The sequence below is a fragment of the Chrysochloris asiatica genome, unplaced genomic scaffold, assembly GCF_000296735.1.
Source record: "Chrysochloris asiatica unplaced genomic scaffold, ChrAsi1.0 scaffold00007, whole genome shotgun sequence".
Taxonomy (NCBI): domain Eukaryota; kingdom Metazoa; phylum Chordata; class Mammalia; order Afrosoricida; family Chrysochloridae; genus Chrysochloris; species Chrysochloris asiatica.
Window position 1 is genome coordinate 28,775,216 of NW_006408525.1, and position 15,450 is coordinate 28,790,665.

General features: G+C 45.1%; 2 protein-coding genes across 2 annotated transcripts in view; one reads left to right on the plus strand and one right to left on the minus strand.

Moving 5' to 3' along the window:
- Nucleotides 1-2,181, minus strand: part of PTGES3L (prostaglandin E synthase 3 (cytosolic)-like) — a 6,183-nt gene extending 4,002 nt beyond the window's left edge. Inside the window, 7 exon segments of the mRNA XM_006833706.1 lie at nt 605-703; nt 793-859; nt 961-1,074; nt 1,442-1,463; nt 1,466-1,520; nt 1,523-1,595; nt 2,165-2,181. Of these exon segments, the coding sequence (XP_006833769.1) occupies nt 605-703; nt 793-859; nt 961-1,074; nt 1,442-1,463; nt 1,466-1,520; nt 1,523-1,595; nt 2,165-2,181 (447 nt within the window).
- Nucleotides 2,182-2,241: 60 nt separating this feature from the next.
- On the plus strand, nt 2,242-14,591 carry RUNDC1 (RUN domain containing 1). Its single transcript, XM_006832696.1, has 5 exons — nt 2,242-2,745; nt 8,418-8,576; nt 9,692-9,890; nt 12,972-13,094; nt 13,526-14,591. The coding sequence occupies exons 1-5, from the start codon at nt 2,248-2,250 to the stop codon at nt 14,389-14,391; spliced, it is 1,845 nt and encodes a 614-aa protein (XP_006832759.1). The 5' UTR covers nt 2,242-2,247; the 3' UTR covers nt 14,392-14,591.
- The last annotated feature ends 859 nt before the right edge of the window (nt 14,592-15,450 follow it).

Genomic DNA, 15,450 nt, shown 5'->3' on the forward strand with positions numbered 1-15,450 from the left:
AGGTTGTTGTTGTTATTGTTAAGTGCCATTGAGTTGGTTCCGACCCATAGCGACCCTGTATAGGGTTTCCGAAGAGCAGCTAGTAAGCTTGAACCACCGACCTTGCAGTTCAAACAGCTTTGCAGTCTGGCACATTAACCCACAGTGCCATACCAGCACCCCAAACTAACATGAGTCTAGTATATAAGTATACATAAGGTGGCTTCAAAAAGTTCATGGAAAACTGAATTAAAAGATAATGGATTTTTTCCATTAACTTTTTTTTTTTTTTAAGGTTTTTATTGTGGATTGAGTGAAAGTTTACAGGGCAGATCATTTGTCCATAAACTTTTTGAAACACTAGACTGTTAACTGAAAGGCTGGTGATTCAAACCCACCAGCTGCTCCTTAGAAATCCTATACAGGGTTGGCTATTGTGGGAACCATTCGATGGCATTTAACAACAACAATATATGAATATTGAGAAAATCAAATTAGCAGAGGCTGGTGAGTGATTGAACATTGGTGGGTCCAAGGCAAGTGGTAGGGGTAACTCCCTGATAGAACTTGGGCACCCAGGAGCATGGGTAGAGAGTACAGGAGGAACAGCTCCCCACACACCCACCTTGATATCTTCCTTGGTGAGCCTGGGCCAGGCAACATTCTCCTTCCACTTTCTCACAAAACAAGTAATGGAGCGACTGGAGCGCTTATCCTGTGAGTCCTGCCAAAGAGAACACCTCATTGCCAGGGCCAGACGTTTAGAATGAATCTCCAGTTTCCATCCAGACTTACTGCCCTTGGAGCTTTTACCTTGGAGTTCACCTTGGCGTACAATTCAATCTCATTGTATAACTCCACTCCATCGGCATTCTTGCAGCTAAAAATACAAAGTAGCTAAGGAAACCCAGGAGGCCCAGGAAGTTATGGGAAAGAAAAAGTTCCTGGGCAGCCTGGCCCTGTAGAAGAAAGGGTCATTACCTGAACACAATGCGGTGGTCCTCAATGAGCACATGGGCATCAGTGTTGTCCTCAACGCAAAACTGCATGAACACATACTTGGGCCTGTCATACCACAGAGTCCGGGCATGCTGCCTGGAGAGGAGCAGCAGTGGGGCTTCATAGGGTTGGGAGAAGGAAGACTGAAGGGCATTCGGGAAAGGAGGAGGGAAGGGTAAATATAGGCACATTTGATGCCACATTCCTGTCAAAGTAAAACTAATGAGACAGACCCGATGCCAAGCAGGAGGGACAGGAGTGAGGATGAAATCTGGAGCAAAATGAAAGTGTGAAACCAGGGAGGTGGGGAGTTAGAACATTCAAGTCACACTTCCCCTCTTCCCACAGTTACAAAGGCCTGGAACGGTGGGCTCCCAGAACCTGGAGCTCTCAGGAGAAGATGAAGGGCAAGGATTCTCCTGAGGGGGAAGTTAGGGGGAGTCCCACAGCCAGAGACACTCACCCAGCCATTGCCGTTCCTGCTGCGGGTGAGATTTGGAGTCCCAGGCTGGGCCTGCTATCTTTAGATACTGGGGACGCCCCCTCCCCCCCAGCAGCTGTCTTTCCTTATATGGTGGGGGGAAAGTTGGGAGGGAGGAGGAGTGTGGCCCAACAGCCTAGGGATCCTTACATTGGAGAGACTCTGGGAGAGTACAATCCTTGCAGCCCTTCATATCGCGAGGGTCTCAGAAAAATACAGATTAGGAATAGAAGATTCCTCCTCTGGAGTTCAGAGCAAGAACTAAACTAGACGCTAAACACAAAGGAGGACTTCTGCCTGGTCTCATTCACCTGTTTCTCCAATGCTTAGCACACTGAATGCTGATCCACAACTGTTAAGTGAAGTTGAGTGGATTCTGATTTATAGCGCCCCTGTATGAGTTGTGGGTTTGAACTGCCAACGCTTATCCTACAGCGCCACATCAGGACCCCCCAGGATTCACAATGGCGGTTGGTGGTTATGTACGTGGACTTGGTTCCAACTCAGCGACCCTGTACAGGGTTTCTGAGGCTGTAAATCTTTACGGGAGCAGGAAACCTCATCTCTCTCCCGTAGAACAGCTGGTAGTTTTGAACTGCTGACCTTGAGGTTTGCAGCCTGGCACTCAATAAAAAAATTATTGGATCGAATTAAATCTGGGACATGCCCGCTCGCGACGACAGCAGAACCGTAAACACCGCCCACCAGCTCCTACAAGTCATCCAGTCAACGCGCAGTTGCCATGGCAGCAGGGGGAGCGGCTGACGTGCTGTGGCGTTTCCGGAAAGATGGCGGCTGCCGAAGAGGCTGCGGAGCCGATAATGGTGACGGCAGGCTTTGGGCCAAAGGCGAAGGACGAAGACGAGGAGGAAGAGGAGTCGCTGCCACCGTGCGAGACGGTTCGCTGGGCCCCGGTGGGGGCGGTGGCGGAGGCCGGGCCTGGGGAAGCTGCGTTCTCCGAAGAGACGTCGGCCGAGGAGCCCGGAGTGGCCCCAGCCTCCCCGCCAGACTCACCGGGCCGGACGCTGCGGCGGCTGCGGGCTGAGCGGCGACAGCTGGACTCGGCACTGCTCGCACTATCCTCGCACTTCGCGCAGGTGCAGTTCCGCCTACGCCAGGTGGTGCGCGGTGCACCGGCGGAGCAGCAGCGCCTCTTGCGCGAACTCGAGGACTTCGCCTTCCGCGGCTGCCCTCACGTCTTAGGTTATGGGGACTCCGAGGACCCTGCCAGCGACGAGGGCTACGGGCTGCCAGGGGACCGACCACGGTTGTGGGGCGAGGATCAGGTGAGAGGCTGGGGTCTGGCTCCGAAGGATATTGAAATAAAGGGAGTTGGGTGATCTGGTGGTGGTTGAGTATGCCTGCCGGAAACAGGAGGCTGGAGAGTGGTCTGTGGGGCTTGTTGAAGGGCGTTAGGGGAGAGATGCAGGTGTGTGATGAAGTGAGGAGTGGAAGAGCGACCGAAGCAACGCTGCACCCTTTCACCTTCCTTCACCTTGTGAAGTCCCTAGGTTCTAGACACGTTTGCTGATAGAGTACTCCAGCCCTGGGAACTGGAGGAATTGGGAGGCTCTGGGGACATCTGGAATGTGGAAAACCAAGTTGGAATCCATGGACGGACTTCCTTGTCTTTGCTTACCTGGAATCTAGAGAAAATCTTTAGTCTCTAGAATCTCTTGTCTAGATGAGAGCAAGACCTCTTAGTAGTGAAAAGAAACACCCCAGACCTTATGAATTTCTTACTATTGGTTTTCTTTGTAAACACCCCCCTTACATCCTGCTTAATTGCTAGGTATTTTAATGAATGAACCTGGAGGACATTAAATGTGAAATTAGTCAATCACAAAAGGGAAAATATTGTATGAGACCACTATTGTAAAAACTCTAGAAAAGAGCATTCTTTGGTGGTTATCAGGGATGGGAGGGAAAGCAGAGTAATTTACTGACTAGAGAGTTGTTAAGTGCCCTCAGTCAGTTCCCACTCAAAGTGGCTCTGTGTAGGATTTCCAAGGAGTGGCTGGTGAGTTTGAACCTCCGACCTTGCAGTTCAAACTGACTTTGTGGTCCAGTGATTATCCTATAGACACATGTTCATTCAGGTGATGGAAAGGGCAGTATACAAGAAGGGGGGAGTTGACAGAAGAATGATGAAGACATGACGCAGGGAGGACTGCAAGGGTTAAAGGGGATAGAGGTCAATAGTGTCACATGCACAGCCTTGCAACAACAGTGTTCTGAGGGTAGATACTTGGAAAGATACACAGGCTGGATGGGTATAGGAGGAAGAGAGAGAGTGTACCCCTAACTGTTGTTGATGTTAGTTGCCATCGAGTTGGTACCGACCCATAGTGACCTTATGCACAGCAGAACGAAACACTGCCTGATCCTGGGCCAACCTCAGTATTGTTGCCACGCTTGAGTCCATTGATGCTGCCACTTGGCCAATTCATCTCGTTGGGGGTCTTCTATCTATATAAGGGTCTAAAAGAGGATATTTGTACATGGCTATTTACTTTTGTTACAAACACACCTATAAATGTGATGGAGCATACAATGGGCAAAGTGATAGTAAAAAACTTCTAAGAAAACTTCTTTGTTGTTGTTGTTGTTATGTGCCATCGAGTCGGTGCCTTCTTAGATACTATCAAACATCTCAGGACTATAATCTCAGCAGCCTGCATGGTCAATTGGCATAGCATAGTCCACCAAGACAATGTTCTACATCCTATTGTGGTAAGTAGCATTTGGGATCTTAAAAGCCCATGAGTGTGTGTGCATCAAATATTTTTACTTTATTCATGTGTGAAATGTAAAATATAAATGGGGAGCCACAGGGAGGAAGTGGGGAAAATGTTGCAGAGAGAGGACTGTAGTCATTGAGCTGAAACTTAGTGAATGTAAAGCTGATGATATTGTCTGTAAATCTTCACTCCATTCACATAAAAAGTTTTTTAAAATTTTAAAGCTCATGAACAGCCATTTAAGGTGCAACTGTTGGTCTCTTCCTGTCTGGAGGCAAGAAGACTGATGAAAATTGAAGACACTTGAAAACAATTAGTCCAGTGGACTAATGGATTATGTGAACATCAAGTCAGTCTCCACGACCCTGTCACCAAAAGGATTAGATGGTGCCAGGCTACCACTGCCATGTGCTCTGAAACAGATAATATTAGAAGGTCACAGAAAAAATGGCAGAAAATGTAGACTAAAACTCAAAATTAAAAAAAAAAAAAGACTAGGCTTACTGGTCAGAAAAAGACCGGAGGAACCTGAGACTATGCCTCTTGACCACCGTTCAGGTCTGCAAAGGAAGTCACCCTTATGGCCCAGTTTTTAGCCAGGCAATAGATACGCTGTTGTTGTTGTTAAGCGCCGTTGATTTGGTTCCGACCCATAGTGACGCTGTATAGGGTTTCCGAGGAGCAGCTGGTAAGCTAAAACCTCTGACCTTGCAGTTCAAACTGCTTTGCACTCTGACACATTAACCCACAGCGCCACACCAGGATTCCAGATAGGTATATAAGGGGGTAGGTATATAAGGGGGGACAATAACATTAGTAAGGTATGCTCATCATGGAATGACCAATCTTTCAAAGTCAAAAAGGCAACATTTACCTAAGGCCAAAGTTAGAAGGGAAAGGAAGGTGAGTGGAATGAACTAGGAAACATGGAAGAAAGGGGATAACTTGTTACATGGAGGGGATTGCAATCATTGAGATGAAACAAAGTCTATGATTTGGTGAATGTAAAACTAATGATCTTGTCTGTAAACCACTCAATTCACAATAAAAAGTTTTAAAAACTAAGTAGGTATTCTAAACGATGATTTGCTGGTTGCTGTGACAAGCTCGGTTTAGTTACCTGACTCTGAAAAGTAATGAAATCCTGTGTATGTCATTAAGGCGCTATGGTGGCATGGTAAGACAAGCACTAGACTGCAAGGTCGTTAGTACAAACCCTCCAGCTACTCCTCGGGAGAGAGGTGAGGCTTTCTGTTACTGTAAAGATTTATAGCCAGGGTCTCTATGATTCCGAATCTACTGTACAGGCTCTGAATCTCTGCAAGTACACAGAAAGCTTGTTTGAGATGTTGAAGAGACTGCCTTTTCTCTACCTTTTTATTAAGTTACAACCCACATGTGGCCTTCTTTCAGTAAATTGGTTTTAGATAAGATGACTTATCAGTAGCAGATACTGACTTGTTTGTTTTAATCTTCAATATTTCCATTGCTGCCCTTGGTTTACTATTCCACCCTTCTCTCCACCTGACCACAGGGAGTACAACCTCCAGGGACCAGACTGTTAAAGGAACAGAAAGGCAGAATTACTGTGACCAGGCCTTCTTCAGGAGTGCGCAGCAACAACAACAACAAACTCCTATTTGCTGTTATGTTCACTTTCTGAAACAATGTACTAAAAAAAAAAGGAAAAGTGTAGTGTTTGGTACACCTAATAAGCACCTTAGTCATGTGGCGCTGTGGGTCAATGTGCTGGACTGCAAAGTTGGTTTGAACCGCAAGGTCAGTGGTTCAAGTTCACCAGCTGCTCCTTGGAAATTGCACACAGGGCCACTATGAGTCAGAACTGACTCAATGGCACTTAACAACAATGCATACATTGGAGCCCTGGTGTGGCACTATAAGATAAGTATTGGATGCTAATCACAAGGTTGGCAGTTCACACCCAACCAGGCACTCCTCGGAAACCTTATACAGGGCCACTATGAGTCAGACCCAACTTAATAGCCCTTAGCAAACAGACCATACATGCGTGCGTATATGGACACATGAATAGGAAGTGCTGAAATGGGGAAACTACGCTGAAAGCTTTACTTCTTACCAGGCCTGCATTATTATAAAGCCATATGTTAACTCACTTCATACTAGAAGTTATTTCTGTCCTTGCCTCTCCCTAGGGCTCATTGTTGTCTCCTATTACAAATGTGTTTGCCTGTGTTCCAGCAGACCGCACGTGTACTCTACCCACCATGACAAGTGGCAGAGTTCGTCACATGTAGTCATGAAAACATCATCCATGTTTATGTTTGCTTTCTTTCTTCCTGATTTCATGAAGCTGGCTTACCATGAAAACACAAGAAAAAGAGAATGTCCCCAGTTCTCTTGCATCTGGTTAGAGAACTTCCTCCAGTCAGAGTTCATTATTTGGAACTTGTCATTCTATTCCTAGTTCGGTTCGGTGGCATACAACAGATGTGTATTCAGAGCTTACTCGCTGCCAGGCATTGAGGGTACCAAGTCAATACTCTTGGCCTTAAAGGACTTCATAGACTAGACCAAGGGACATGGAATCCTAAACAAATAACTACAGTGATATGAACCAGAGAAGTGTGTACGGGTTGCAGAGGAGGAAATGATGAATTCTGCCTGTGGGAACCAGGGATACCTTCTCTTAGAGGAAAATTAGACTTTCTGTAGCTAGGAATGGAGAGGAGGATTCTAGGAAAAAGCAACAGTATATACAAAAGGTTTCAGAGGGAGTATCCTGAGAAATACTCATTTTTGTCTTGTGGAAAGACAAAGTGAGAGAATTCATTGCTTTTTAAATTGCTGGAACATAAAGCTTATTTTTTGTTTTTCATTTTGTTCTCTTTCATGCTTTACTTTTGGAGAGTTTGGTAAGTACCATTTTAAGGCCTTTAGACATCCAGGCTTCTAATTTAAATGGCAGCCTTAGAATAATTAACTGGTTTTGCTTTGTTTTCTATTTAATACTCAAGAAAGGCAAGGAGGAGCCAGTGCTTGAGAATTCATTGGCAAGACTTTACTACCCTGAAGAATTTTGAATAATTCAAATGCATAAACTACCTGATAACTAATCGTGATTAGAGTCACCTCCCAGACATGTTTGTAAAAACAAGCATCCCACTCCCTTTACTTGGCTTCTGATGTTTCTCAGTACCTCAGATACCTGTGCAGGGACTTTGAACTTTTAAGAAAATGGATTATGGGGACGCTCTCAGTGGATTCCTGGTGTGGCACTGTAGGGTCAGCACTGGACTGCAAATCACAGGGTTGGCAGTTCAAACCCACAAGCTGCTCTTAACAACTAACATCAAGAGAAATAACTTAGGTGTGATTGTAATTCCACAGCAGGAAGAGACGGAAAAAATAAAACTGAGAAAATTGTCCAAAAATAGTTAGAAGAAAACTTCCCAAACGTCATGAAAGACAAGAAGATAGCCATTCAAGAAGGCAAACAAACTCCAAACAAGATAGACCCCAAAAGAAAATCAGCGTATTAAATCAGACTTTTCAAACTCAAAGACAAGGAAAGAATCCTGAGAGCAACTCAGGAAAAACAAAAAGCCATCTACAAAGGAGAACTCTGTAGACTAATAATCTGATTTCTCAGCAGAAACAATGCAGGCAGGAAGACAATTGAATGACCTGTATAAAAGTCTGAAAGGAAAAAATTGCCAACCAAGAAGTAAATACCCAGCAAAATTTTCCATCAACTCTTACGGTGAAATTAGGAAATTTCCAGATAAACAAAAATTAAAAGAAAACTTATATGAGTCATGAAGACTTTTCTTTGCATCCTTAACCCAAAGGTCCTTCACAAACTTTTAGTTCTCAAAGTATTCAGGAGTTGTGCTGTGACAACTGGCTGGGAAAGATGGTATGTTTTAATTCCTAGGAGGCTGTCTTGGCTAAGAAGAGTTATCTCAACCCTAACTAGACCTTGTAGAAAAAGCTGTCTTAACAAAAGCCTCATTGTATTCATGTCCTATTGCTATGAAGGGACAGATACATTCTTAAAACAAAAACACGTGTTTAATAAATTGCCCTGGGTAAAATAGTTATGTTTTTGAGCATGCCTTACAAATTTCAGTGATTTATTTGGATTGTTTGGAAATATTTCATTTGGGGAGGTTAGTACTGACTTGAAAGGATTCTTAATGTTCCCTAAAATAGACTAAAATGTTTTCTTATCTTAGAGTGAGCGGGAGAAACGGGACCGGCTGGAAACCCAAAGGGAGAAGCAGAAGGAATTGATACTGCAGCTCAAAACCCAACTAGATGACCTGGAAACTTTTGCTTACCAAGAGGGCAGTTATGACTCCCTGCCACAGTCAGTGGTCCTAGAAAGACAGCGGGTGAGCAGACGTCAGAGGGCACCTCCATCATTGCCTAAAGCTACCATGGCCCTTCCGGCATGGGCAGGGCATCCTGGCCAGCACAAGGCAAAGGAAATAAATGTATTTCATGGGGCCATTCTCTAATCACACATGGAAAGCTTTGTGGTATGATGACTGAGCCCTGTGTTTTTGGTGACTTATTAATAACGCACTTAGCAACAACAACAGCAATAATAGTAGTTGTTTCAAGTGTTCTTCGGTCAGTTTCGGCTCAAAGTGACCCTGTGTAGAGTTTCTGAGGAGCAGCTAGTGGGTTTGAACCACAAATCATACAATGTACACAAGCTTTGTTTCTGCTGCCCACTATCAGTTGATACAGACTCAAGGATTCCAGACTGTAATACTCTTTACTTAAGCAAGATCTGGGGAGACAGGCAAATCTATTGGAAAAGACAGCTGCCACTTCCTCTTCGTGCTATATTTATGCCTGTGATATGGCTGTTTTTCTGGCTGGGCGAAAATTACCAAGTTTCTATTTGCTTCTGATAATGTGATTGGTATCATAATATTTTTTGACTGTACTACACCTTGTCATTGGAGTCCTGGTGTGGCACTGTGGGTTAATGCATTGGACTGCAAAGTCATTTGAATTGCAAGATCAGTGGTTCAAGCTCACCAGTCACTCCTTGGAAACCCTATACAGGGTCGCTATGGGTCGAAATCAACTCAACGGCACTTAACAACAACAACACCTTGTCATTATGCTGAGATTTTTCTTAGTTGCCTGAATGGGAATAGAATAAGAACTAGAAACTATATCAGTATTTATTCTCTTTAGCCTAAATATCCATACTTGTCCTAAGTGAAAACTGACTGGCCTGCTAGGAAACTTGCAGTGGGTGTGAGTTGTTTCTGTCCTAGAGGAGCTAAGGCGTCTCTTCCTACTAGAAGCAGAATCTGAGCCCCCAGGCTGATCACAGTTACACCATTTTCTCTCATAAATTTGGGAGTTGGTGTGTGTCTTCTGTTTCCATTTCCAGATAGAGGGCATTCTAGTTATAATTCTCGTCCTTCCCCCTAACCCTCTCCCTGGAAAATGCTAGGGAGTCTGCTCACTGCATGTGGTTTCGTAGGTCATCATAGATGAGTTAATCAAGAAACTGGACATGAACCTGAATGAAGACATTAGCTCACTCTCCACTGAAGAACTGCGTCAGCGTGTGGATGCTGCTGTGGCTCAGATCGTCAACCCAGCCCGAGTGAAAGAGCAGTTGGTTGAGCAGCTAAAAACTCAGATCCGAGACCTCGAGATGTTCATCAGCTTCATCCAAGGTCAGAGGAGTGGGTGGAGAGGGAAGGGTGGATGTAATAATAAATCACATGTCTTCTGAGGTCTCGTACCTAATGGTGCCAGTTCTTGGTGTACTGTTTAAGAGGGTTGATAACCTAGTAAGGGAAACAGTATGGTAGAATGGGGAAAATTAGGGATTTAGAACCAACCAGTTAAATCCCAGCTCTGTCACTTGGCTGGCTTTGTGTTCTTGGGCAGGTTACTGAACTCACTAGTGTCACTCTCCTCATCCACAGAACGACAGTTCAGTCTTCATTCACCAAACAAGTATTTATAGAGCCGGTCACTGTCGAGCACAGCCCAGCAAGACCCTTGGCTGTCCATTTATAAAGTTCATGGTGGTTGTGGTTAAGGGCAATCAAGTTGGTTTCAACTTATAGCAACCCTGTACAGGGTTTCCGAGGAATGGCTAGTGGGTTTGAACTGCCAATCTTGTGGTTAGCAGTTCAATGCTGATCCTACAGCACCACACCAGAACACCATAGTGGTGGTGGTGGTTTTGTGCCGTGGAGTCAGTTCCAACTCATAGCAACCCTATATATGGTTTTGGTGTAGGTATTTTTGTTGTTTGGTGCCATCGAGTCGGTACCGACTCATAGCGACCCTGTGCACAGCAGAACGAAGCACTGCCTGGTCCTGGACCAACCTCACACTTGTTGCCATGCTTGAGCCCATTGATGCAGCCACTTTGCCAATCCATCTTGCTGGGGGTCTTCCTCTTTTTCTCTGACCCTCCATATATCCCTCTCCAGTGACTGGTCCCTCCTGACAGTATGTCTTGTCGAGGTCCTATGTCGGGTTCCAGCCTCGACAAGGAAGTGTGGGTGTCACGAAGAACGGAGATCTGGTGGCGAAAGTGATAGAGAAAGAGAGAGAAAAAATATATACAAAAAAGACAGACACACAGATATGATGCAAGCTGGCAGGTAGACAGATCTGCAAACCTGTTGCCTAGCATTGCCCAGCATGGCACAGCATTGCATGCAGAACTCACTCTGCCTCAAGCCTTTATTCTTTAGGGAGGGATTTGTTACAAAGGAAGGATGTGATTAAAACAGGATACAGAACTGAGATGTGATTAATCATTCAAAACAGGACATAATGATTCACAGGAACAACTTTTAAGATATTTTCAATAGTTTTTCTTAACAATCTAACATTTTTATTTTTACAGAAAAAAAGGTTCAATCAAGCTGTTATATATTAACTTTTAGGCTTAAATGATCTAGAGTAGCGACGTGCGATTTCTTAAGGATACATAACATAAAGCAAGGTTCCTGAAAGGAGCCAAGCTGTCTCTGTACACTTTGCAAACTTTTGTTTGTGAGCAAGATCTCAGGCACCGGGCTTCATTTATCTATACCTGAAGTGCTACATTGTTCTTAATATGCCTATATACTTTCAGGAGGAAGGAGAGCATCTGGGTTAAACTGATTATATTTAGAGGTGGTTTAATGGGGCTGCCACTGATCAACCCAGGGTCTGCGTATGCTGTCCCCAGCAATGTCCAAAGTATGAGAGATGAAGTCTGGCCATCTTGGCCTCCGAGGAGCACTCTGGCTGTGTTTCTTCCTACACAGATCTATTTGTTCTTTTAGCAGCCCGTGGCGCCTTCAATATTCTTAAATACCATAACTTGAATGCGTCAATTCTTCTATGATCTTCCTTATTTCCTTATTCGCTATCCATCTTTCGCATGCATATGAGATTATTAAAAATACCGTGGCTTACGTCAGGCGTACCTTAGTTTTCAAGTTGACATCTTTGCTCTTCAACACTTTAAAAAGGTCTCGTGCAGCAGGTTTGCCTAATGCAGTACATCGTTTGATTTCTTGACTGCTGCTTTCGTGAGTGTTGATCATTGATCCTGAAAAAATGAAGTCTTTGATAACTTCAATCTTTGTGCCATTAATAAGAATGTTGTTTATTGGTCCAGTGGTGAGGATTTTTGTTTTCTTTACATTGAGATGCAATCCATACTGAAGGCTGTGGTCTTTGATCTTCATCAGTAAATACTTTAAGTCCTCTTCACTTTCAGCAAGCAAGGTTGTATCATCTGCGTATTGCAGGTTGTTAATGAGTCTTCCTCCAATCCTGATGCCACGTTTTTCTTCATATAACCCAACTTCTTGGATTATTTGCTCAGCATACAGGTTGAATAAGTATGGTGAAAGAATACAACCTTGTCACACACCTATCCTAATTTTAAACCATTCAGTGTTCCCATGTTCTGTTCAAACAGCTGCCTCTTGGTCTATGTACAAGTTCTTCATGAGCACAATTAAGTGTTCCAGAATACTCACTTCGCAATGTTGTCCATAGCTTGTCATGATCCACACAATTGAAAGCCTTTGTGTAGTCAATAAAGCCAGGTAAACATCTTTTTTGGTATTCTCTGCCATCAGCCAAGATCCATCAGACATCAGCAATGATATCCCTCACTCCACGGCCTCTTCTGAATCTGGCTTGAACTTCTGGAAGTTCTCCGTCAATATATGGTTGCAGCCGTTTCTGTGTTACCTTTAGTAAAACTTTACTTGCATGGGATATCAAAGATATTATCCGATGATTTCCGCATTCCGTTGGGTCGCCTGTCTTTGGGATGTGCACAAATACGGATCGCTTCCAATCAGTTGGCCAGATAATTGGCTTCCAAATTTCTTGGCATAGATGAGTGAGTGCCTCAAGTGCCTCCTCACTTTATTGAAAGATATCAATTTTTATTCCATCAATTCCTGGTGCCTTGTTCTTTGCCAATTCTTTTAATACACTTAGACTTCTTCCTTCAGGATCATTGGCTCTTGATCATATGCTATCTCTTGAAATGGTTGAACATCAACAATTTCCTTATGGTACAGTGACTCAGTGTGTGTCAAGTTGATTTCGACCCATAGCAACCCTGTATATGGTTTCCAAGGAGGAGCTGGTGAGCTTGAACTGCCGACCTTGCAGTTCAAACAACTTTGCAGTCTGATGCATTAGACCACAGTGAATATTATTTTTTCCAGAAAAATCTGCCATTAAGGGATAACAAGCGTTTTCTCTGTAACTTCTGACCACAGATGAAGGGGGAAGCCCCTTGCAGACAGGTGACGGGCACTGTGAGTGCAAGGCCAGTGGGAAGACAGGAAGTGGTTCCACCAGAACTGGCGGCAGCAGCAGACTGCCCCCAGGAAATGGCAGAGGTAAGTACACCTTCCAGAACAGGCAAATCCAGAAAGACAGAAAGTAGATTGATTCATGGTTGCCTAGGATAGAGGGATTGGGGTGAAATGGAGAGGCTCGCTAATCGTAGGGCATCTCTTTTTGGATTGATGAAAAGATCCTGCAATTTATTGTGATGGTTGTACAACTTTAAATGTACCCGCAGCAACAACAAAAAAGGAGTTCTACATTTTCAATGGATATGTTATGTGGTACATGAATTATATTTCAATAAGGCTGTTGTTAACAAAACCAAATGAAAGAGGTAAGTCCAGTTACAACCTAGGTGGCTCTTAGCTGCGTGGGCTCAGATTGTGTATCTCAGAAACAAGACCTGAGCTCAGCCTCTAACTGTTGGATGTGCCTCTGAGCAGGGGGTCTCGCACTCATGAATCGTTGTCCTTTTTCACAGGGAAGCCAGAAGACGTGAAGAGAGTTCGGGAGATGGGGCTGCACCTGATGCGGCGAGCCCTGGCTGTGCTCCAAATCTTTGCTGTTAGCCAGTTTGGCTGCGCCACGGGCCAGATTCCCCAAACCCTGTGGCAACGGGGCCAGTGTGACAGGGACTACTCTCCCTTACTACAGAGGCTGGAATTATCAGTAGACCGAGTTAAACAACTGGCCTTGAGGCACCAGCCACACGACCATGTCATCACCTCTGCCAACCTCCAGGACCTCTCTCTGGGAGGCAAGGACGAGCTGACCATGGCTGTGCGAAAGGAGCTGACGGTGGCCGTGAGGGACCTGCTGGCCCACGGGCTGTACGCCGCCTCTCCAGGCATGAGCCTTGTCATGGCCCCCATTGCTTGTCTGCTTCCAGCCTTCTCCTCAGCCCCTGAGACCATGCATCCCTGGGAGCTCTTTGTCAAGTACTACCATGCGAAGAATGGTCGTGCTTATGTGGAATCTCCAGCCCGGAAGCTGTCCCAGTCGTTTGCCTTGCCTGTGGTGGGGACTACTGTTGTGACCCCCAAACAGAGTCTACTGACAGCCATCCACATGGTGCTGACAGAGCATGACCCTTTTAAGCGCAGTGCAGATTCCGAGCTAAAGGCCTTGGTGTGCATGGCATTGAATGAGCAGCGACTGGTGTCCTGGGTGAACCTCATCTGCAAGTCGGGGTCACTCATTGAGCCCCACTACCAGCCCTGGAGCTACATGGCACACACAGGCTTTGAGAGTGCCCTCAACCTGCTCAGCCGCCTTAGCAGCCTCAAGTTCAGCCTCCCCGTAGACCTGGCTGTGCGCCAGCTCAAGAACATCAAAGATGCCTTTTGAGACAAATGCCCTGGTTCCTGAGCAGTGCCTCACTCTGTAGAGCTAGATGGATTAGTCTTCCAGGATGGGAGGAGGGCTTACAGATCTTCCCTGATCCTACATCAGTGGCCAGCCAAATGACTGCAAAGTCTGTTATCTCAACAACTTAGCATCTCAGAAAGATATGTGGGAAACCAATGTATTACGAAGGTTCTGCCTGGGAGTGTGACCACAGAATGCATATGGGGACGTATGTGTACACCTATGTAAAAGATACCCATTGTGACACAGTTGTGCACCAGCCTGCCATGCCATGTAAGAATTTTTAGAAAACTCAAGTTGCTTTAATTGTTCTCTGTATAGCAGTGACAAGAGTTGTTGGTCCCGGAAGACTTCACGTGAGGTTCCTGTTAGTCAGGTTGGGAGCCACCTTCCTTTACTTGCTGTGGGTCTGAGAATCCTTGGGTTAAAGTTTAAATTTCTCTTTAAGAATACTGATTCCTCTTTCTTCCTGACCCCAGGATGGGCGGAGCTGTCTCTTAAACTAGGAATGAGATTCTCTGAGAACAACCTTTCCAAGGGAGTTAGTCTCAAGTTGCTTTTTCTTGTGAAAACTGAGAGCTGTCCCTGCCCTGATAGTGCTCTTCTCACAGCCCAGACAGTGGTCTCCTTGTTTTCTTGGAGCAGAGTTGTTTATGAGTAAAGAGAACCAGGGTCTGAGAGTGTGTCCTCTGGCAAGTAGACTTTATTCTGTACTGCCATCAAGACTGGTAAGCCTTTTCAGAAATAAGTATACAAAAGATCTACTTGAGAGCCTCCTGCCCGTGGGCACACACCATCGGTAAGCAGCAGCAGCAGTTCCTCTTGGGGTTTGGTTCATCAGGCACCACTTGTCTTGGAGGCAGGCTGATGAAGGAGCCTGATCTTGCTTCTCCTTGAGATGATGGCTACAGTGTATTGTAGTCTGTTCTCACTATAGGTACTAAAACAGAGGTATTGATAATTCCAGCAGATTGCTGTTTACAGACAAGAGGACTATTCCTGTGGTCCCATCTGGTCTTCAGTATTTTAGCCTTGTTA

Coding starts and splice junctions, on each gene's coding strand:
- RUNDC1 (XM_006832696.1), top strand. CDS start 2,248: ATGGCGGCTGCCGAAGAGGCTGCGGAGCCGATAATGGTGACGGCAGGC. Junction 2,746..8,417: donor GGTTGTGGGGCGAGGATCAG/GTGAGAGGCTGG, acceptor TTCTTATCTTAG/AGTGAGCGGGAGAAACGGGA. Junction 8,577..9,691: donor TGGTCCTAGAAAGACAGCGG/GTGAGCAGACGT, acceptor GTGGTTTCGTAG/GTCATCATAGATGAGTTAAT.